Source organism: Uloborus diversus, chromosome 4, assembly GCF_026930045.1.
Source record: "Uloborus diversus isolate 005 chromosome 4, Udiv.v.3.1, whole genome shotgun sequence".
Taxonomy (NCBI): Eukaryota; Metazoa; Arthropoda; class Arachnida; order Araneae; family Uloboridae; genus Uloborus; species Uloborus diversus.
In genome coordinates, this window is record NC_072734.1 from 86,401,509 (window position 1) to 86,425,262 (window position 23,754).

Below are 23,754 nucleotides of genomic sequence, written 5' to 3' on the forward strand. Positions count from 1 at the left end.
TACTTCAATGGTGTTGTTATTTAGTAGTACTTAATAACATTCTAAACTACTAGCCTCATATTTTTTCTTTTTAGTTTTTTTTTTAGTTTTTATGCAGTCAGGTTTTCTTTGTTTTTAGTTAATAATCTCTTTTTTTTTTACACTTTTTAGTCAATTTTCATTGATTTAGTTATTGTGATTATAAGAAGGTAAATTTCGCAATCTTGTCATTTTAATGAGAGAGTTTATATCGTAAGGATTATTAAATAACTTGCGGTAGTCTAAACTACTCATTGTTATTCCTTCTTGGGACCTAACTTGGCTTAAAGCTACATATGCTTGACCTTTAGGGAAAATGCGTGAACTCAAATCAACCACAGCTATATAAACAGCCTGTATAACTCATGATGGAGCGAGCTCGGAAACGTCACCAGTCAAATCTTTCTTGCATAACTAAAAAAGTCTGTCAAGAAAGTACACGTCATGAAACTGAATCTTGAGAAATACAAATGCAACATGTTAGAGGTTAAAATCGAATTAGTACAATTCGTAAACAAAACATTCAGGCAGTAAAAACGCTACCTGCATTCGTCTTCGTAAACAAAACATTCAGTTTTCAGTGGAAACCAAAAAGCCAATCTTGTGCAACAAAGCTAACTTACAATAGATGATGAAAATGGAAAATGAAAAATTAAGTTACTTCCCTTTTCCTGCCCATGGCAGTAATACTCTGGCTAGGGCTTGATGCAGTGTAGCGTATCTATGTCTTTTTTGTGACTCCTACATCAGAGTAAACAACATTCTTTTATCCAGGGTTCGTTGGTTTAAATTGATTGATTTGAATCAAGTGATTTTTTAAACAAAATCATCGATTAAAAAAGTTGATTTTACATTTTAAATTAATTTAGCATTTTTAGAACGTATTGCTCTAAATTTAACTATGCTGCTATGAAACAATTTTTACTTCAACAGGCAAAACTACATACATCCATCTTTCTATGCGTGTAAGAGATTTTCAGACTTTTGAAATAGTTTTTACTTCAAATTACTTCAGAACAAGATTAAAATTTGCAGTTTTTCTTACATACTAATATAGTTAAGAAAAATAATAGCTAAATATTACACTAAAAATTTTCAGGATGATGGAAACTCTTATCTTTAAGCAAATCATAAAACAAAATTACCTCCTATCTAAACATCATAAAGTATTCATTAAACTTAAAATTTATTGAATATTTAGAGAACTTATCCTAGTTATAAGAGTAAGCTGAATGGATTCATTAGTTCAGCTTGCTTTCTAATCAAGGTTCTTGGCTTTCTTCATCCCAATCGATCCATTTCAGAACTTTTGTTGACTCTAAACTGATAAAAATTGAAAACTGCTAAATTAAAAAAAACTTCAAAGTATGGAAATTACAACTTCAGAAAATAGTGTTACCACTTTTTCCTAGAATTATAGCTTAACCTCACCGGTCGACCAGTGAGTAGCTTGTTGCTAACCACAGCATTCTTGAGAGCTATCGGTTAACTGGTTGCTTAAAATGTCGTTTTTATGAGCCTCAACTGGGCGATCTACCGGTCGACCGCAACTCTAGCTGGTCGATGGACCCGTGTGACATTTTTGACCAATTATATGCATTTTTCACTGCATGTTGTTCTTCTGCGTCATGTCTGCACAAGTATCCGGTGATCAACTGAAAGCGTTTGATGAAGCATTGGTTCGTGAACAACCGGTTAGTAACCGCTGACGTCATTGCTGTAACGTGATTAACCAACCGGTCGCTACCGGCCGTGCTCGTCGAATGTAAGCATAGTTGAAAGAATGGTGGTTGTAGCTGGAGGGCGGGGGTGGGGCTGTATATGTTAAATTAAATTTGAATCATGTTTTGTGTTAAAAGCATGCGGTCTACTTATACCTACTATTATTAAAAAATAGCCACTGTCATGAAATAAAAATAGCTAAAAAGTTGCTTTTTCATTTGTTGCATGAAACATATGTTTATAAATGTAAAGTAATAAATATCTATAAATTTTTGAATATTTCAAAAAGAAAAAACTGATTTAAATTAAAAATCTGACTTTTTGATTTTTTGAAAAAAAATCAAACTCTGCTTTTATCTGAAGATTTAAAATATTAACTTTCATTCAAGATTAACGTGAAGAGCAAAATAGATAACTATAATAATTAAAGAATAATGGCTAAAATAACTTCAAAAAAATAATGTATAGATTTTGTTAATGTTAATCAACTGCAATTTTTGCATGGATCTTAAAAATGAAACAATTATCGCATAAATGACGGATCAGGTATATATCAGGTGTCTGTATTAATATATTCTTACAAAAGCAAACTGGATAAGATTTTGTAAAAATATGAAAACTTGTTATCTATGCATAAAAAAATAAAAATATTGATATGCAATTCAAAATACTTAGCAAGATGATTGTCTAAAATAAAAAAATCAAAAGTTGTTTACTATGCATAAACTGACTCATACATTAAAACTTCAAATACCTTTTTCAATTAATTCATTCCATTTCTTTGACCAATTACGTAGACTTTTAGCAAAAACTTTCTCAATTTCACATCTTTCTTGTATCAACGTAATCATATCATTAGATAACCGAAATCCATCTTCAACACGCTTGGTGGTCTTTTTGTAATTACCAGGTTCCCAAAAGCTATCACTGCCAGCAATGAGCATTCCATCATCACTGTGATGAGACATCCTGTGCAATTTCTACACCTAGATAAACAAGATAAAAACTTCAGAAATTTTTGTTTCATTGAAGAATAAAAAAGCAAATGATATTATACAAATACAATAAAGATACAAATTTGACAAAAAGCAACTGGCTCTGGGCCCTGCTAGGCTGATTTCTAGTCAGTTTATTAATCCCCAATGAAAATCGATGGCCCTCTTATAGCTAGCTATCCAACCCCTTGCTCATTACCGTCTCTTCAGGTAAGCTATTCCAAGTGCACACAACCCTACTAATGTAACAACTGTTCCTAATTTTCAGGTTAACCCGAGATTTGAATAGCTTAAAACAGTGTCTTAATTTCTTCGATGAGTGGAGCCCTTTTTAATGCTCACTTTTTTTGTGGGACCCCCGGTTTTTCGTCCATAGTTTACAGTGGCATAGCCAGGATTCTGTTTTAGAGGGGGCCCAGGTTCTTACCCCAAACAGATTATCACACAATCACTAAATCGCTTATTAAATAGAGTACCTGGACGACCGAGCCTTGCTCGGCTGTAAAAGAATTATTTTTTGTCAAATTGTGTTTTTTTAAGGTTCAATACTTTTCCAAATATACTTGAAAAGCTTCGCGTTAACAAAATATTAAGCAGTCGACCTTCTTATAACAATAAAGTACCAAACAAAGAAGATTCTGAATGTAATTAAATCAACATTTTGCTTTAAACTATCTGTTACGTTTCCACTATACAATTTTCTTGTCAGTAATTAAAATATTTTGACCTTAGTTTTGCTATGGTGAAATCGGTTTTTAACCGAATACTTCCTTTCATACTATGATGCGTTTCACGATTTTATCCCAATCGAGATTTTCTTTTTGGAGAAGTACATTTAGTTTTTACGCCAGAAAATGCTACATACAGCATGATATCCATCAAAACTGATGAACCACAAACCATTCCAACAAATGATAACTGTCTTAACAAAACATAAACAATCTCAAGACATATACTTCTTCGAGATAAAATTTAGATGCGTGATTTTAAAAACATGTTAAACTATTTGAAGTGTAAAAAGAAAATAAATAAATAAAATAAGATGGTCAAGCAATAGTTTCACTTAAAAAAGAAAAAAAGCCTTACATCGACTTACATAATGCTTTTGAATTTGTTTTCAGCCAAGTGTGTTTGAAATTAGCCAAAGTGGTCAATATCAGCCAAGCCTGGCAACCCTAAGCAAGTGTAAAATTTTAAAGCGAGAAGAGACAAATTTTCATTGTTATGGTTGCAAATCGTCTGCCTGATGTGTCAACTCAGTTTACTTCAAGGCTTAACTCAATTTGACTTTATATTAAAAAACTTTTTTGTAAAAAATCGCATTTTCACAGAAAAAACACTGATGTAGATGAACCTAGAATGCAAATCTACAATTAAATACAAAATTTCATCCAAATCGTTAGAGCCGTTTCCGAGATAAGAAATATATATATACCCACAAGAATTGCTTGTTTAAAGATATAAGATATCATTTAAGGTTGCATTAATTACTGATAACTGTTAACTATTATTTGTCAAAAAACCAATAAGCTGGTATTTGCGATTCTGAATATTTTAAAAAGGAATAAATAATCTCAGAATGTACAAATGAGTTACATGATTAAAATATTTTCTTAATGAGAAAAGGAAATACTGATCTGTTTTACCTACAACAGTGTTAATAATTCACATAAATTCACACAGAAAAAGGTTTTGAGCCGTTAAAATTAAAATGTATCTTATTTTATAACACTTTTTATTAATCAGTTATTTATTGATCAGAGACTTATGTCAATGTGTGTTGACATCAGACAGAGCTAGACCATTTAGATGCTGTTGACCAGCACTGCTTCTTAAATTAGTCCTTACTTCTAAATGTTGAAATAGTCTTTTTTACTGTTGCCATAGATGGAGAGTGGCTATTATCAAGACAGGAATATTTGAAATTGACGTCAAAAATCATAACTTTAGGCATAATTTGGTAATATTGTTGGAAAGAGAGAGAGAGAGATGCCCTCCCGAATTGTTTTCAACATTGAAGCCACTTTTAATCTATCTTTAGTGATATTAGGAGGTCAATAGCTTCTTTCAGACATATTTCAAAATGTAAGTTTTTAAAATGCAATTTTAGGCTATCTTTGGAGATAATAGGTGAGAAGGCGGTGTTTTGATCTCGGGAAAAAATGTTAGATGTTGAAATTTAAAAGGCACAACTTCAGGCTCTTTTTGATAGCTTAAAATTTGTATTATTTTAGGTAAAAAAATAAAATTACATCTATTGTGGCTAACTGAGATGGGTAGTAATTCTCAGATTACTATACGAAAGTAAAGGTAAATTTATTTTTAATTTTGAAAAAGCGTCATTTTTATCAAAATTTTAAGCGAAGAATTCAAAAAGGGTGAAAAGAAAATATGCTTGTCTCATGGAACCCCTGAGAGAGCTCTGAAGAACCCAAGGGTTCTGCGGAACACAATTTAAGAAACGCTGGCTTAAAACAATGGCCGTTTGTCCTGCTTTCCGTGCAAAAAATTAACATATTAACATCTTTAATTTTGATAAATTTCAACAACTGAATCATGTCCTCTCTCCTTTGCTCCTGGCTATATATATATATATATATATATATATATATATATATATAAAGTCTTTTAAGTCTAATATCATAATCTAAATCTGAAAGTCCTTAGTAGTCTAGTACCACTTCTTTGAACCCTTTCCGAAAAAGAAATAACTTTAATGAGATAAGGAGACCAAAACTGAACAGCATACTCCAAATGAGGTCTTACCAAATTCCTATACAATGTCAGAAAAGTGACAAAAAAATCATTTGTAAGAAATTGGGAATATTTAAAGAAAACATTTCTTTTAGTCAAATTATTTTGCTGATTGACACAGAGAATTTTAAAACAGGTACACTATATCTTTGCACCAAAAATAATGAATTTTTGATGAAATTTTAAATAAAATTTAGTTATTGCAAGACTAAAAAAAATTCATACATTTTGCTTTAAAAAATCATTCGAGATCGTTCATTGCTGTCGTTTTTTTTTATTTGACACCTCTCTCTGCTGTTACATTTTGCCCCCCCCCCCCCGCCCTATTGCATGTCAGGTTGTTTTTCATAAGCATATTATAATTAAAAAACTGTCTTCTTGTTAATTCCATCCTCAATTAGGTGGTTTTTCATAAGCATATTAATAAAAAATTGTCTTCTTGTTAATCCCATCCTCCCTCTGTCACAAGTCAGAAACTCGCAACTTTGAGGGGGGAGGGGTCATAAAGTGTGACATTATTTGTGAATGGGCACCTAAGAATCAACATCTCATTCAATCTAGAATTAGCAATATATAAACTGGAAAAAAATGTGAGCCTTAGCCCCCCCCCCCCCCCCCATCAAAGGATTTGATTAATTTCATTTCTTAGGTCAAGAAAACAAAAGTTAGACACTTTCAGAACTTTTTTTTTTTATAAATATTTTTAAGCAGTTTAAAACTTCCTCACAAAACGTAGTAAAAGATGAATTCAGACAAAATACATGAAAGCACATTTCATTATAAATATTTAACATACTGCAAAAATGTTCAAAGTAAACAAGTTCTAACAGCCAAAAAGTGCATTTTGGAACAAAGATAATTTAATGATATGAAAAAAGAAAGAAAAATCAGGAAGTAAAAAATGTATGAAATAGCTTTAAACATTTCCATAAAGAGAACTCTTCAAAACTCTCAAACTTCTTCATTTATCTGTCCTAAATAACTTCATCTAGGATCTCAGAACCAGCCAAGAAAGAAGTTCAAAAAGCCAGACACAATAGCAACAAGAGTTTGACAAAAAGCTCACAATTACTTCTATTAAGATTCCATTATGGACATGACCTCTATCTGGTAATTAAGGTTTATAAAGATCATGTGGCTTTAACCTTCCTACACATGTACATAAATGACAGCACTTGGACCATGCTCTAGTCTTTTCCTCCTTTTATAGAGGCATGCTTCCTTTTTCTCGAAATGATAAAAAAATACACAACATTTGGAGGATATTTAAAGAATCATCTGCTGCTTTTGATATCTGCAAAGTTGAATTACTTCAACTCCTTACAATTTGACTACATGTTCAGTTGCATCATTTAGGAAAAATGACCAAATTATTAAGAATTTACTTCACTCCTATGATTTTTTTTTTCTATAATACACATGCAAAAAGTACACTTCATAAAAGAACTATTTTTTGCATTAAAAATACAATTTTAGAATTTTTTAGATTAATTTAAAATGCTTAAACAATAAATACAAATTAACATTTCATTTAAATAAGGTGGGTATCTGAATGATTAAAGCTTAATGAGGGGAAGAGGGTCATGAAAGTGTGACAAGGCAGTGGAAGGTGCTAACAAGCAGTGCAACTTCGCACATGTTTTGGAAGAATCTGTTTATGAAAAATAGCATGACATATGAGGTAATGAGAAGCAAAGGCACGGACGGACCTACCAGGTCCCGCAAGAGGGCATCAACATTGGCATCCAAAGGGCGCAAAAAAAAGCGCAACAAGGAAAAAAAGTGCAAGAAAAAAAAGGTGCACAAAAAAGGGGGGAGAAAAAAGATTTAAAAAAAAAAAAAAACGATGGCAGGCAGGTTTTCGAGTTGAAAGAAAAGAAAAAAAAACAAAGTAAAGGGAAGTCACACATGCTTTAAGCAAAACAAATAAATATATAAAAAATTTTAAAAAGGAAATTGCACCAACATTCTTTTAAAATAAATAAATGAAAAAAAAAACTTTTTCAAAATAAAAAAAAAAAGGTGTTCAGATTTGTGGGCGCATTGGATGGGCCAGTCTGCCCCTGAGCATAGGGATGTATGACAAAATTAAAAATTTGGAGATAATCATAACAAATGGTAGGAGAACCTCTCCTCTGTTTTAGGTGGTACCAGTAGCTCTGGTAGGGACTGCTATGCTGTAAGATTTATAAAACGTTTTCAATGAAAACTAGGAACTGAACTTTAACGCATTTAACTCGAAACTTTAAAAAGTCCACTTTCAGCCCTTTGATTTTCACTACCTCATATGACAAATCGGGAGGGGAAGCAGAAGATTCACAAAGGGGGGGGGGGGAGCTTTAAAAATATTCCTAAAAACATTCATGAAAAGCCCCTAATTGAGCATTAAAATATTTTTGCTAACACATAGGTCTTTACAAAATTAGGTTTTAAGACACTTCAGACAGCATGTGACCGGGCTGGCTCTATTAGTTTTGCTGCCTCAGGCAATATTAACAAGTGCCCCTCCCCCCCCCAATTGAATAATAAAAAGTATACAAAATAATAACCAAAGAAAATAAAAATAATAGTAACGTGCTTAAAATTAAGGTGAGTTTCTAGTTAAATTCCAAACTGGGTTTTGTATAAGGTAAATTCCGTTGTAACGGTCCTTACATTCACACATAAAATCAATTATAAAGATTATGAGATGCATATAAATGCTTCCAAATAGGAGCAAGTTACTTTTTCCTGATAAAACCAAGACTGAAGATTACTTTGACCAGGTTTCAAAATTTATTTTTGTATTTAAGCTGCAAAAAATAAATAATATTTAACTGTAATGGACATTACATAAAGTGGAACATCATTTGTGCTATGGCATGATAAGATTAAAAAGTCTGTGAATCTATTATATAAATTGTTCATTTTTTTTTTTAAATTTAACATCACAAGAAATATCTCTAATTTATCAGAAAACTTGGTATTAAAATTCAGTTATTCTCTTTTGTAATAAAAATTTTTAAAATCTCTGTAACGGACATTACGAGCTGTAATGGATGTTACACTGTATGACACAGATGTGTGCTGTGTATGTACTGAATGATAAAATTAATAGTTGAAAGGCAATTAACTTCTTATAACTTAACTTCTTATATACCATATAATGAAATCACAAAGTCATAGTCAAGCATTTCATACAACAATTGTAAAAAGTTAAACCTTTTACTTAATCATAATCTTTAAAAAAAATACCTTTGACAAACACTTTTGGGCACAATCATATTTTTATGACATTTACTTCACTAAAAAGAATGTTTGCATTACATGAATTTAAAAACATATTTGCATTTCATTCACATTAAATGATGACCCCTGAGCTGAAACTAGCCTTTACTGGAACGCTGATTTTACTGAAAACTTTATTTACCTTGTACCATTCTGCATCTATTTTTTTTTATGCTCATATTAAGTTCTTTTCAGATCAGTGTAGAAAAGTTCCCGGACTCTACCCTCGATTATTTCTTGGATTTGACCAGGATATATCTCACCAGTAAAAACAACTGTTATTAATATAATTCCTAATATCAATGGTTCCGATGTTTTTCAGACAGTGGCGAATTTAGGCGGATCATTTAGAGGAGGGGGGGGGCATTCTCAAATTAGCTCAATTCTCACATCCTCCTAAGAGAGCATAGGCGGATTTACGGGGGTGCCAGGGGGTGAGCCGCACCCCCAAAATTTTTGGTTGGGTTTTGAAAAAAAAATTAGTTTAGAATATTTCACTCAGAAACGCAGTTGGGGGGAAAAAATCCATAGCTGCTATACTAGTAAATTTACTTGAATCCAATGTATCACCACACGTCGCTACTGCAAGAAAAACATAACTGTGCTCATTTTAAGAATTTAAGTAATTTTATCCATTTGAAAAAAAAAAAACCTAATAAATAATTTCATGCAAATGAAGAAACTTCGCAAACAATTTATTGTATAGAATAATTGTATGTTCTGTAATTGGGTATTTATTCGTATATCAATACAAATTCTTCTATTTTAAAACAACAATGGCTAATAAAGTCCCCCCCCCCCCCAAAAAAAAAATCCATGGCTATTGCAAGAAACTTGATCAATAAAATCAATAAAAAATTTACACCGAAATCAACCGAAAACCAACAATTTTAAGGTAAATAATCAAAAATTTTTGACGGAGGACTTCCGGACATTCTGCTGCATTTGTGCATCCAGGGGGAAGGGGCACAAGACTGGTGACCCTCCCCACAAAATGCCGAGTAGATGTTTCTAAAAAAATATTCTTTATTATTGAAGAGAAGAAAAGATCTCATTTGGGGAAAACGCAGTTATTTGACGAAAAAAAAAAGAATGTTAGGGAAAAAATCTTAATTTCTCTTTCAAAAAGAAATATTGACATATAAATTTTTCAACAGCTTCAGATTATTGGCGGCGAATTGTGTGCTTTCTCGCACAATCCTCTTTCTTTCGTATCTCCCCCTCCCCCCCCCTTTTTTAATTTTTTTTTCTACTTCGTTTTCATTTTTTCTATTAGTCCTCAAAATGTTTCTTCTCCAAAGCCCTTTCTCCAATTAAAGTTATTACAGAGTACCTCAAATTTCGTTTCTTGGGCTTCACTTTCGCAAAATTTCCAAGGAAGATCTAATCACCTAAATACATCGAAAATCGTTTAAAATTGCGTTTTTGGAGCTTCAGTTTTGAAAAACTGCAGTATCCCTAACGTTACCATGGTCTTACACTCATGTGTTTAAGACTTTAATTTTGGAAAATATTCGAACAAGGGCCTCTGACCCCCTTTCTCTATTATCATCAAAGAGTGTTAATATTTTGGTTTTGAAAACTACTATTTCGAAATATTTAAGTAGGAGAGTCCCTTTTTTTTAATACCATGGATTACTGCAGAAGAACTTCATTTTTAGGACTTCAATTTCGAAAATTTTCCAGGGGAGAGCTCCAGAACACCCCGTCCGGTAACAGCATCAAAGTTTGTTCTCGGTAGTATTTTTGGAACTTCAATTATGAAAAGTTAAAGAGATAGCGTGGGGGAGGGGAGGGGTTGCATATTTCTCTCTACTTTTCAAAAAATCGATTGGAGACAGTCTATGAGTCTCATTCATAACCCAAACTATAAATATGGACTATAATCACATTTATAAGACTAAAATTTCTAAAAATAGCCTTGGAGCCACACGTACCTTTCTTGCCTCTAAAACATCACCAAGAACTGTAAAACTGCGTTTTCAAAACTACTATTTCAAATTTTTTTCTGGGGCGTTAATCCCATTCCAAACCAGTAGCTAGATTCACCCATTGCTTCTAATATCGACTTTCGTTTAAGACTTTTTCTGCAGTTTGAAATGTTAAGAATTGCCCATCCCCTAATCTTACTAAATATGGTTTACATCGCGTTTTTAGACTTAAAAGTGTGTCCCGCCCTAAGATTATTTTCTGATTTCGCCACTGCCTTGTTATTCCGGGAATACCCCCCCTCCTCAGATCCCCGTTATTGTTGCACCCCCAATTATTTCGGCCTAAATCCGCCTATGTAAGAGAGGTCCACAAGAGAGCCCCAAACCAAAATAGATAATACCCTTCCCCCAAAAAATTAATGGCACAATCTGAATCATTGATCTATCCCTCTATCCCCCATGCATGGCCCGAGTTTCATCCGGTCAGAAGTCAATTGAGTTGAATGAGAATCTAAATTGATAACATGAAAAAATGTAGGAACATTTTTAAAATAAAGATGATATTTTCTGTTTCAAGGGAAAGGAAATAATTCTGCCTGACTATGAGTTATATTTATTTAAATTGTAAAACACGATAAAATTCGCTATGATTTTAGTTTTTGTCATTTTTTTAATATTTTTTTTTCCTCTCCGAAAAAAATTCCAAAGCTCATGAAGTTTGGAGGGGGGAGGGACATGGAGCCCCTCTAAATCTGTCCTTGTGGTCGGTAGTTTTGAGTTTCTCCATCCTTGACTGGACTAAACAATCTCCTAACCTTCAAACTTGAGTCAATGTCATTAGATTCATAGATAGTACTAAGTTTTAGTACTCTTCAAGTCCTGTCACCAGTTTTTAAGCATTGACAACCAACATCACAAAAAAAGTCTAAAATTAGATGCAAATTTCAATGTAAAAACATTTCCAGGGAGAGAGAATTTTGAATGTGTCCTTTTCTTACCCCAAAGAGATATATAAGCACTGGTACACACTTTAAATTATCTTTTTTAGCATTAAAGTAGTGCATCTTTTGGCACTGAAACAGATACTGATATTTTCTAAAGACTTTTAAATCACGCAAATTGGCCGCCTCTAAAATTAAGTTGAATTTCGAGTTAAATTCCAAACTATGTTTTGCATATCCATCCAATCACTGGTACACTGGTTTAACTGTGTCTGGTGGTATGTTTGGCCCATGATTGATCTGGCAGCTTACAAAACGCTTTGGAATAGTTTCCTGGGTATCATTATATAAAAATTGAGACTTAGAAAATAAGTAAGGTTGCGCCACTGGCAACCATTAGTGCCCACGGGACGTATCTGATAGTTTGGTAGGTTGTTTTAATTGTGTCTGGCGGGATGTTTGGCCCATACGATTGGTCTGGCAGCTTACAAAACGCTTTGGAATAGTTCCCTGGGTATCATAATATAAAAATTAAGACGGATTAAGTTAATAAACACGCGTATGTTCAAAGTACATGCTAACTCTATTCTGTCCTACTCATTTTGTTACTTAGAAAATAACTTAGATCTGGTCAGGTCTGGTGGCCCTGGGCTCTCCGTCTATAATATATAATTCAGGGTTGCTATTTTGTCCACTTTTTTGTTAAAAGTTCAGAAGGCCAGAAGAAACTGAACAAAATATGTATGGTGAATGATTTTTCCCCATATTTGAAACTAAGGAATAACTAATTATTAATTCATGTTAGTATTATAAACTGAAAAACTATTTAAATAACGATTTAAATAAAGATGTTTGCAATTTATTTTAAGTTTTAAAGTTCATGTCCTAGTTACATACAAGCTTGATGACATAAACCTTTTGGATTTTCCACATTTTTTTTTTTTTTTTTTGGAACAATTAACAAATTAGCTCATTTAATGAAATATCATGTGTGGAAAAACAAAATTAGATATATTTTGAGTTAATAATTCCTAGCTTTTTTGTAAAAAGAAAATTTATTGACCATTAGTAACTTCAATGAATTTAGCTATAAAGGTGATGAGCAAAATTTTTCATCAGCTAACATATTGTGGAGCAGCGGTTTTTAACCTGAGGAGCATGCCCCCCAGGGGGGCATAAAGGAATTTCAAGGGGGCAATAGGGTATATCAGATAAAACAAAACAAACAATGATTCTTTAAACCTTGTGGTCACATTTGATTATTAAACCACAGTTTTAGCCTTCTCATTAATATTATGAAAGTGACTAATGGTGAAAGGGAGGGCAATGCAAGAGAAGTGTTGACAAAAACATAAATTTTCTTTTCCATCCTTGCATTACCAAAGAAAAAAAGTCAGAACAATAAATTTGGATATGGAACTCCAAAAATTTCCAAATCCGTAAGATAAAATAGGGTTGGCACACATTCATACAGCCAATATAAAGGGCCATTTGGGCATTTAAAAATTGCAATATTAAAATTATTTCTTCAAATTTGCAGAATTGGCAGACAACATTTGCCGAATGAAGAAATTTTTAGGAGGTCACACCACTTAAAGCAGGGCGCACCCCACTCCCCATATCACAAAGACCTCCTCTCCCAAAAAATGAAAAATACCCATCAAAACACACCCCCCCCCCCCCACACACACCCACAGGTGGACGCTCCTGCAAAAATATTGATGTTGACAGTTTTTTGCATGTGATTGCCTACCACATCTAGCTATGGAGGACCCTGGGGTGTAATGTAAAATGCTTGCATTATTTCTGTTCTTATGGATATGTCTTATTAATTTTGATAATCTCATACATTTCTAGTAAGTCAAAAACGGCACCTAGAGTTTTTATTTTGACACATGAAAAACATAATTTATGCGTCATGCTGACACTCAAATTTAACTTCTAATTTCTAACACTACAATAAACAATTTAACCAAATGTATTAGGCAAGTAATGAAACACCATACAAATATTTTTTTTCTTATTGAATCAGTTGCCTCAGTTGTTGTGAAAAATATTTAGTGGAAAATGAAAATTAATCTTCTATTTAAATGATCAAATTAGCAAATAATTCAACTGTAATCAAGATAATATGTTTTCAGCAGTGTTAATAATTTATGCCTTTTAGTATTACAATAACCTAAATTACTAAATTTGTTTAAAACATAGCGGGAGATGGGGTACGTTGGACCGGTCTCAATTATTGTAATACTATTAATATTTTTTATTTTATTTTATCACCAATAATGGTCTCACAAATCCTATAATGAAATCACATGGTACAGTTATATTGAACAAATTTTGGCTCTCCTCTGATATGCCCCCCTCTTGGCGAGATTTTAATTTTTCGCTCGATACGAAAATCGCCAATAAGGCGATAATTTGGCAACCCTGGTTTTGCAACTTGAACGCTGGAAAGTAGTTTCTCGAAGTCTCTTTTTGCACGTGTCTGTGTGGTAGGAGGTAGGTGCTCATATGCTCCGCTCTTAGGGAGATTTTAAGTTGAATACTCTAAAATAAAGTTTCAATTCAAACTTTATTTTAGAGTATTCTTTTTCTTGTTGTTTTTTAATGTTAATTTAGTTGAATTTTCTATTTTAATTATGAGTTCGGTTTGTGATGTTGTCCAAATGTATCAATGTATATTAATGAAGAAATATTAAATTACATTGAATTAAAATCCGAACAAATAGGGGGGGTTGGGAAAGTTATTGAAGTTGATGAATCTAAATTTGGGAAAAGAAAATATAATCGGGGACATGCAGTTGAGGGACAATGGGTTTTTGGGGGGGTTGAACGGGGTTGGGGAAAACTTTTTTGGTTGCTGTTGGGGATAGGGGTAGGGAAACTCTATTTTTGGCAATTAAGCAGTGGATACTACCAGGCACGACGGTGCACTCCGATTGTTGGAGGGCATATGATACATTGGGGGAGGAGGGGTATGAGCATTTAACAGTCAACCATAAACTTAATTTTGTAGATCCAGAAACTAAATGTCACACTAACACAATTGAATCCACATGGAGACACGTTAAAAGTACTCTACCAACATATAATAGATTAGGGGATTTTAAATTTTATTTAGCTTATTATTTATACAAAAAAAATTGTGAATACAAAAATGAGGATATGTTTGTAAAGTTTTTGGAAATAATTCGCGAAATTAATTGGGTGGAGTACAAAATACAAGTAAAATAAGGTTGTTTTTTTTGGAATTTTTTTTGTCAAAACAAACATAATTTAAATATTTTTGTAAAGTAATGATAATAAAAAATGGGATAATTTCCCTAAGAGCGGAACATATGTGCACTGCCTCACGTGAGGAAGTAAAAGAAAAGTAAAAAAGGTAAGTGAACATATTTTGAATTATTGTGTTTTTAGTGTGTTTCTGGTAGTTTGTATTTTGGTCTGGTTGGCATTTTTGTAGCACAAAAATGGTGTTAATTTCACATAAAATCTGTGACTTTATTGTATACTGAACGGAGGAGATCTGTGACTTATATCCGACTGTGATGTATATTAAAAGTCGGAGGGATAACGGACCGAGCGGCAGCGAGGTCCTGGCGAGCCCGAGGTCTCATAGTACTTTCGTAATGAGACCGAGGCAGGGCCGGCGAGCCGAGGTTTCATTACGAAAGTACTATGAGACCGAGGGCTCGTGTCCCGGAGAAACAACGGAAAAAAATTAATGCATTAATTTCATTAAATAATTAATGACATAATTTGAATTTTTCCTGTTGGCGCTAAAAAAGCATCGCTAAGAACGATGTATGACATATGACGTCATACATAGTTTTCTTGGCGACGCTTTTTTGGCGCCAACAGGAAAAAGTCGCCAAGAGGGGGGTATATCAGATTTGTTCCCAAATTTTATTGCAGAAAGTGTTATTTCAGTAGTTTTGAGTTAAATTTCAGAAATCTGTAGCTTTATTTTTTTTAATGGTTTTCATCAAGATTGCAGGGAAAAATTTGAACTCCTTTCTTAAAGTAAGTTCCTTTAGATCAATATAATTGGAATTTTTTTTTCATTTTTTGTCAAAAAGAAAAATTATGAGATCACTTTTTCAGACCAACAAGGTGGGGTAGGTTGGTCCACTCTTTGTGGGGAGTATTGGACCCAACCTCAACCACACATTTTAAAAACTTTTTTTTGCTTTTAAATCTCATAAATTGTAACAATATTCTATGATTTTTCTTTTGATTTTTAAAAAATAATTGCATACTAATGGTGAATGCTTATTGCTGTTTTTAAATAAAGATGATTTATCAAAAATTCAATTTAATACGTTATATTGATCTTTAAACTTAATATTTTTCACTCTACACACAACAGAGAATAAGGTAGTTACAAAGTTTAATTATTTATCATTACAACAAATGTTGTTTCAGTTATGTGGTCCAACGTACCCCAACTGTGGGGCACGTTGGTCCACTTTATGAGGTTCCGTTAAAAAATTAATATAAAAAAGTTTATCAATTCAACACTTTTTCAACTGTTCAAAGGTTAAAGTACTAAGATTTTGATGTTTTGAAACATTTTTTAATTATATCATTCAGATGACTAATTTCGGTTTTCAAATTGAATTTCAAACAACAAAGAATAAAATTCTACGACTAAAATACGTTTATAAAAGTAAATTTTGTACGTTTACACACATATGAACTTCTTTACGATTCCCTTCAAACACATACGCATGAATAATAGCACTAAGATTTTACACCTATCTTACTTATTTAACGACATCATTTGCATGACACGTGATTTTTTATTTGTCAAATTTTGTGTAAATTACCCTATTTTATAAATTCGAGACAGGTAGATGTAATAAACAGATCCAATAGTGCGTAAAATCACAACAGTAGGCAGTGGTGGCGCTAGGAAATCCCCGATAGGGTGGCAAACTTGCCCGACAGGGGGGCATAGCCAAATTTTACTTTGCAAGATTCCCCCCCCCCAGAGCCTGATCATCCTGACATTGGACATTTGGCACATTTCTATTTCAGGAAATTCATTTTGTGCCTCCCCCCCCCCATTCCAGCTTTTTTTTTATATGTTGAAGCAATAAAATATTTCTTTCGATACTTGCATTTTTACACAACCGTACTAAATTTGGCGGTACCTCATATCACAATGTAATATATACATTTAAAAAGTAGAAGATATGTAGTAGTATACGATAAATATATAAATTTGGTTAACCACTTTGCAATAAACCGTAAATACCAAAATGATCTATCATATAACTTTTAATAGTAAATACAGACTAAATTTGGAGTGGTTTTCTGATTTGCAAAGAGATCACACTTTTAAGGCGAATTTTTAACAACAAATAGATTTTTTCCTTGTTTTGGCATTTGCAAAACTATCAATTTTTCATTGTACTCTAGATTCTGAGTGAAATCATTATTTATTTTTAATTGACATGATAAATTAAGGGGATTTTAGGCCCCCCTGAAATCTAAGAGGAGGGGCCTGTGCCCCACATGCCCCTCCGGTAATCAGGCTCTGCCCCCCTCCAATTCAAGTGATAAATAAACTAATCATTTTTTTCTTCTAAGAACACGAATTCCCTATAAAAATTAAAAGCAAAAAATAAAAAATTTAAAATAGATAAAATGAAATATGTAGGGAAAAAAATCAAATTTAAAATGAAAAATATGAAACTAGGCTTTTGTGAGCAGGGTCATCGCGAGATCAATAAACTAGAACTGTCTGAGAATTAAATATTGATGACGAAAAGTCTGACTATGATGTAAAATCATTATAAATGTGTGCCCAACAGAATTTTATGCAGAGAAAGAAACTTAACAACAGGAATTTAGTTGTGCTTGTAGAAATTAGGGGGGTCCGGGGGTTCTCCCCCGGAAATTTTTCGAAATTGTAGCTCTGAAAACGCAATTTAGATGATCTTCGGTAATTTCATGGAGAGAAGGATTTGGGTGCTCACTCCCAAAGAATTTTAAGAAATTGAAGTCCAATAAACGAACTTTTAGTCGATCTGTAATGGTATTTTATAGGGAGTGAGAGTCGAGGTGCACCCCCGAAAAAGTTTTAAAATTGAAGTATCGAAAACGCAATTGTAGGTCATGTTTGGTAACGTTAGGGTGATGGGGTTAGTCACCGATTAAGATACTGAGGGTCCCTCCCCCCTTCCGTAATCAAACCTTATAAACACACAAATTTACGGAGGGAAACTCCCAGGGCTCAAGGTTATAGCAGTGCTCATCCACTAGCTCAAAATATTTATTGGGGAGCAGAGAAACCCACATCTTAAGTAAACAAAACGAAAAAAAAAAAAAAAAAGAGCAACTAATATTAAGTTAAAAAATTCAAAAGAAACTTGAGCCCGATGCCTAGCTTTATATTAAGATGAACCTCGCGAGTCAGAACACGTATAAAATTAAATTTATTTATATTTTCTTTCATTATATTATTTTTCCGGGATAACTTGGGAAAGCATGGAAAAGGGAAGACGATTACAACTACTAAGTTTTGCTAGCGCAAAGCAGAATCAAGAGAAAAAATTGAAAATCTTTTGAAGAGCCTAGTTTGCTAAAACCCATTACAAGTATTTTATTTGATAACAAATAGAAACTGGAAACGAGTAAAAATTTTGCGCTAAAAAAATTAGAAAAGGTGCAAATTTTTACGATTTTTAATTAATTTGTATGGTAATAAAAGGTCTACATCGATTAGGCCTAGCTGGTGGTGGATGGAGCTGACGGGCAACCGGGCTAATCAGATAAATAATCATGATAGTTTCATAGGGGCTGCACACATATTTCATTCCTAGATTTTTACAAATATCATCGTACAAATCACAGCTATTTGGAGGAAAATGTGTAATCCAAAAAAAAAAAAAAACGAAACTTGATAATATGATTGGCACTATGCTAAACTCGGTAACAAACGAAGGTGAAAAATCGCGAATCTCGTTTTTCAAATTCAATGCTTTGCCGTAGTACTCAAAAAGGGCTATTACTACTGTACACGCCCGATTATCCGCGGAATTGAGTGGCTCAGGTACCGCGGATAATCCGAAAAAGGTTTAAAACCAGAGGTAAAGAAGACAGAAATTATCTTTTGCTTGAGAATGATTGTATTGTAAATAAAACGTGAAACGTTTAAAAGAGATGCGGCATTAAAAAATATGTGTATTTCAAGTTCTACAGAACTAAAATAAACTAAAATTTAAATCAGGAACTTTCCGTCAACCTAAAACATTCAACAGCCCAGAAGTGAAAACAGTGTGTGACCACAACAAAAAAGACCCCATCAGAGAATTCCCAGAAGACCTGTAGGCGTTTTCCGAACCTTTCTCAATCGGAACAGATGATAAAGATAATGTCTTACGAAACTAGGGGTCTTCAGTAAACACATGTGTTTTACCGAAATCAGCTGAACGCTTTCCCTTGAGGCACGTGTCAAAGAGAAGTTGATGACAATGCATACCGACTTTCACGTTTTTTGAGAAGGAGCACTTGTCTTGGGAAAGGGAAAAAAAATCTGGAACGAATTGATTTCAGATCCGCGTTTTTGAGAACAAAATTTTTCAACTATTTTTTTTTTCTTTTTCCGAGACTTTCGTGGATAATCCGCTCGTGGATAATCGAGAGTTTACTGTACTTCAAACAATAAGATTTACACTTAATGTTATTTATAAAAATCAAAAAATTGAAAATAACTAAAGCGTCTGGTGGACAAAAATAGTGTTTCGGCTCTCCTGAAAAGAGCCAATTTTCACATTCGGTAGTTCAGCATAGTGCCGACGATATTACGTCATAAACAAACTTATTAAGTATCAAAGTGATTAACATTAATTGCACCAGTTTCTTTTGTGTAAGGTTTTTCTCTTTTTTTTAAAAAATTAACTATATACCTAACTTTTTTCAAATTTTTTGAAGCATTCATAATTCGAAAATGCATAACCATTAGTTTCAAACTTTTTATTGAACATGCCAGTTGAAATAGGTCATAATTTCAAATTTCAAGTTTTAATTCTCTTTCCAGACTAAAGGGGGAAAATGTAAATTCAAAGTCTTACCCCAAAGTTTATCTACATAGATCATTTTTGCAGATCTACGGAGTCGGAGGGAAAATGGCCGACTCCAACTCAGGGCCGGATTTAGACTTAACGGGGTCCTAAGCCATTTTAGGTGTGGGGCCCCTTTTGCAGTTTTAACAACGTTTCTCTCGGTGGTGTAAGAGAGGCACTTTTTTTTATAATTTTTTTTCTCCTTGACTATGTCGGTCTCTTTCATCTGATACATACAGCAATACTTTAATTTTTGATGATCGTGTTTTAATGTGTTTTCCCTGATGTCCTGTGTTGGATTGACCTTAAGAGGGGAAATGTTATCAAGAAAGTCACACATGACTCCCCTTTAAGTGGAGTACAAAATATTCCCAATTGTAGGGGGATCGGGGATTTCTTCCCCGGAGGAAATTTTGAGAAATAGATATAAGGCTTCAAAATGCAGAATTTTATAAGATGTAGTTGCAACTACAAAAATATCAGGACAGAAATAGGCAAACAAAGTTATAAACTCTTTCAAAAATTAAGATAATACACAGTAAAAATTGTTTTTGATTCGAAAAACCAATGACAGCAGTCGACAGAGAGAAACAGCGCGGGAAACGAAAAGACACCGCATTGCTTCGTGCTCACATTGGCTTTCGATACAATTAGTTTTTAATCACCCCTCTAACTCACCGACAAACAATTCAACTCCGACTCCTTTACCTTAAAATCAGTTCGACTCCAACTCTCACTCTGACCCCGCAATCACTGGCAGTGTTACAGGCATTGAGGGAAAATGACTCCGACTCTTGGAATTTTTAACCTACAAATGCCGACTCAGACTCCTTGTCTCCAAAATCTGTCCGACTCCGACTCCGCAGCACTGCTTTTTTACACTATTTTAAACTTGAAAAAAAGCATATTTAAAAAAAAGAATATAGCTTGCAAAAAAAAAAAAAAAAAAAAAACAAGATTGAGTCTGGTATCAGTCTGTAAGTTGGTTTGATCGATCTCGAAGGAGCAATGTTGACTTTTGAATTGGACTTGGTCCAATCAAATGATTACAGCGGTCTGGGCTAAGCGCAGCTTTTACTTTAAGTTAGAAACATGAGTTTCGACTACATGATAACATATGAAAAAAAAAAAAAAATGGAAGCAAAATGTATGTTTTCAATTGCTTTTAACACATGATTTATTTATTTATTTAATTTTGCCTTTTCCAAAAGGTTCGCCCCTCCCCCTCCCCCAAACATTTTTCTCAAAAAGAACCCAAACCCGATGCATTATCAAACCGACGTTTAATAATCTAATGATTGTTTAGTTGTGCCAAGCCTGAATGTTTAGTAAATCATTCTCCATTCCCAACAAAACTATTATGCAGCCTACAAACAAGATCAATATAAGTTTTTGAGAAAAATGTATTTAAAATGTTAAACATCTATTTGCTTTTATTATATTAGTCCAAAGAATTTTTTTCCTGCATTTAGCATTTGAAGACAAGACATCATTGCACTAAAAAATTAAAACATTAAATCTACTTTAGTACACTTCCTTGTATGAGGTAAAAAAATCGTTTACTCATCGATATGTTTTGTTGCAGAATAATCAACAATAATCAGAAAAGTTGTAAATAACTATAGTAATAACTTACTTGTAACTTCTGAGTGAAAATAAAGTACTTTAAAACGCATCAATAAGTGCGATCTGCGTCTGCGGGACCCTGCACACTTGACGTGCTGATGAAGAGCTGTTTAGAATGTAATAGGAAAGCAAAAATCTCCGAAGCATGTTTTTTCTCCCCCGATGACAACCCCCCCCACCCCATCCCCTCTCGTCTCGTCCTGGCTAAGGCCCCTACAGTGGGGGGGCTCTAGTCCTGGCTATTGTCATTCAGTACGTATTTCTCTTGTAACCCGATGACGACGCCTTAGGTCTGACCGGTAATCACCACTGCATTCTCTGGTACTCTTTTAGTCTAAGTGGACACCCTGAGGTCAAAACTAGCTCATCGACACCCTGCATCGACAAGCAGAAATTTCAAGGTTCAAAACACACCATTTCCCCCGAAGTAATAGCTATATTTTGTCACCATCTGGACGACGTTATACGGACTCGGGCTCGGGCTAAACTTGCCTCAAAGGGGATTGATTTTTGTTTCCTTTTAAGATACTTCTACTTTTTTCTACTAATTTTTTTTTCTAGTTCATATATGAGAAAATGTTATCATTTACGATAAACGCCAAAGCAAACAGATTCCCCGACGAAATACTAAATTTTCCCCGACGGGGAGGCAAGACGCTTCCGACGAGGGGGCAATTGCCCCCCCTGCCCCTCCCTTGGAGCCACGTCTGACAGTAGGTGACCACTAACTATGTTTCAGAAGTTATATAGAAAATTATTAGCCGTGCTTCTCGAAAATATGAAACATAAGACTGATAATTATACCAATTTTCACTAAATACATTATATCTCAAGTTTTATTTAACTCAAAATGGCGTTTCCAACATTACGTCACTGCCTTTTAAATGATTGTTTACGACTTTGAGAACGATCATATATGCTACACGGGTAGTAAAATCACAAGCGTAGGAGTTTTGGAATTGAAAAATAAGCAAATAAATAAAACTCACTTCACAACTACTTGACGCGGCTAGTTTTACGTGGTCCAGTCAGCCATCTCAAGTATATTTCCTTCTGAAAAAGTAAAAATCCGTGTTCTGTAAGTTCTTTCCTATGGAATCATTCACTCTTGTGATTGTGGAAGTGTTCGACCGAGGAAAAATTTTTCCTCCCGCGGGCGAAAGAAGTACTAGAATGACGTGTCAAGGCTGAAGAATGTAAAAACTTCGTGACGTACGGACACCTAAGGCACAGAATCGCGATTACACCTGCAGCTATTCGCGAAATGCCTTACTTCAGTCGTCCGGACTGCCATCACTTTCACTAACGCCATCTGTCGAAGCCATAGAATACTGCAAAACAAAACAAGAGGATGTAGCTGTTGGAGCTGGAGAGAGTGCAGGCAGCTGAATGTTTCGCTTCCCAAGGTCGGCGGATTGTTATTGCCACATATAGTTTGCAGTCTAATTTCGAGAATCTGCATCCGAAAATTCCACCTCAAATGATCTTTAATCAATGTTTTATTTGTTATCCCTATTTTTGTTTCAAGAAAAAGAACCGTCATTTGAAAGTTCTCCCAGGGAGAGGAGGGGGATTGGTGTATTATCAAGAAACTATGTAATATTTCAAAAATATGTAAAACCACGGAGAAACGGTTGCCCCTTTGTTCCCTGAAGTTCGTTTCATTCTTTCCATAGCAATTTTGCTGCATATAACTTTTTTAATTTTCTTCTTAGCTGTTTACATTTTTTTTTTTTTTTTTTTTTTTTTTTTTTTTTTTTTTTTTTTTTACGTTTTGGGAAAAATCCCAATATTTGGGAGGAGTCTCAATTTTTTTTTTTTTCTTGAACATTTTTGCTTTGCATTGAGCAAAGTAAACATACATTTTTTAAAATTATTTTCTTCATTGATAACCACAATTTCCCCAATTGATTATCTCTTTTTACTCGTAACTGAGTATTTTACTCAGTTTTTTCTTCTTTTTTGTCAATTCCTATTATTAGTTCACTCTATCCATTAAAATTAGTGTATAATATATATTTATATATATATATATATATATATATATATATATATATATATATTAATTCATTTTGATACTTTTTTTAATCATGCAATTTTGCGAAATGTTTTCATAAAGCTATTTTATTTATTCATGTTTCTGCTAAAAATGAGGTCCGTCATTTCTAATTTTTCCAGGAAGTAAAAGGGGGTAAAAAAATTGATTTTTACCCCCCCTCTCCCCAGATGACAGATCTGATTGTAAAATGACGCGTCAAAAATAGACAAATTTAAATTTTAAAATACGACGTTCCTTTTGCCTTTTTCTTGTTTTCCACTTTTCTCTGAGGGATGAGGGAGGATGAATGTAGTAAAGCTCTCATTTTTCATTTTCCACTGATGCGATTTTATATTTAATTTTGAAAAAATAGCTTAAAAAAATTAA

General features: G+C 33.5%; 1 protein-coding gene across 2 annotated transcripts in view; it reads right to left on the bottom strand.

The window, feature by feature from the left end:
• Window positions 1-22,609, bottom strand: part of LOC129219648 (protein kinase C and casein kinase substrate in neurons protein 1-like) — a 49,555-nt gene extending 26,946 nt beyond the window's left edge. For both annotated transcript variants that reach the window (XM_054853919.1, XM_054853918.1), the window contains exons 1-2: window positions 22,319-22,609; window positions 2,495-2,726 (exon numbers count right to left, since the gene is read on the bottom strand). In XM_054853919.1, the coding sequence (XP_054709894.1) occupies window positions 2,495-2,708 (214 nt within the window). In that variant the 5' untranslated portion in view covers window positions 2,709-2,726; window positions 22,319-22,609. The remainder of the gene's footprint in view (window positions 1-2,494; window positions 2,727-22,318) is intronic.
• Between the last annotated feature and the right edge of the window lie 1,145 nt (window positions 22,610-23,754).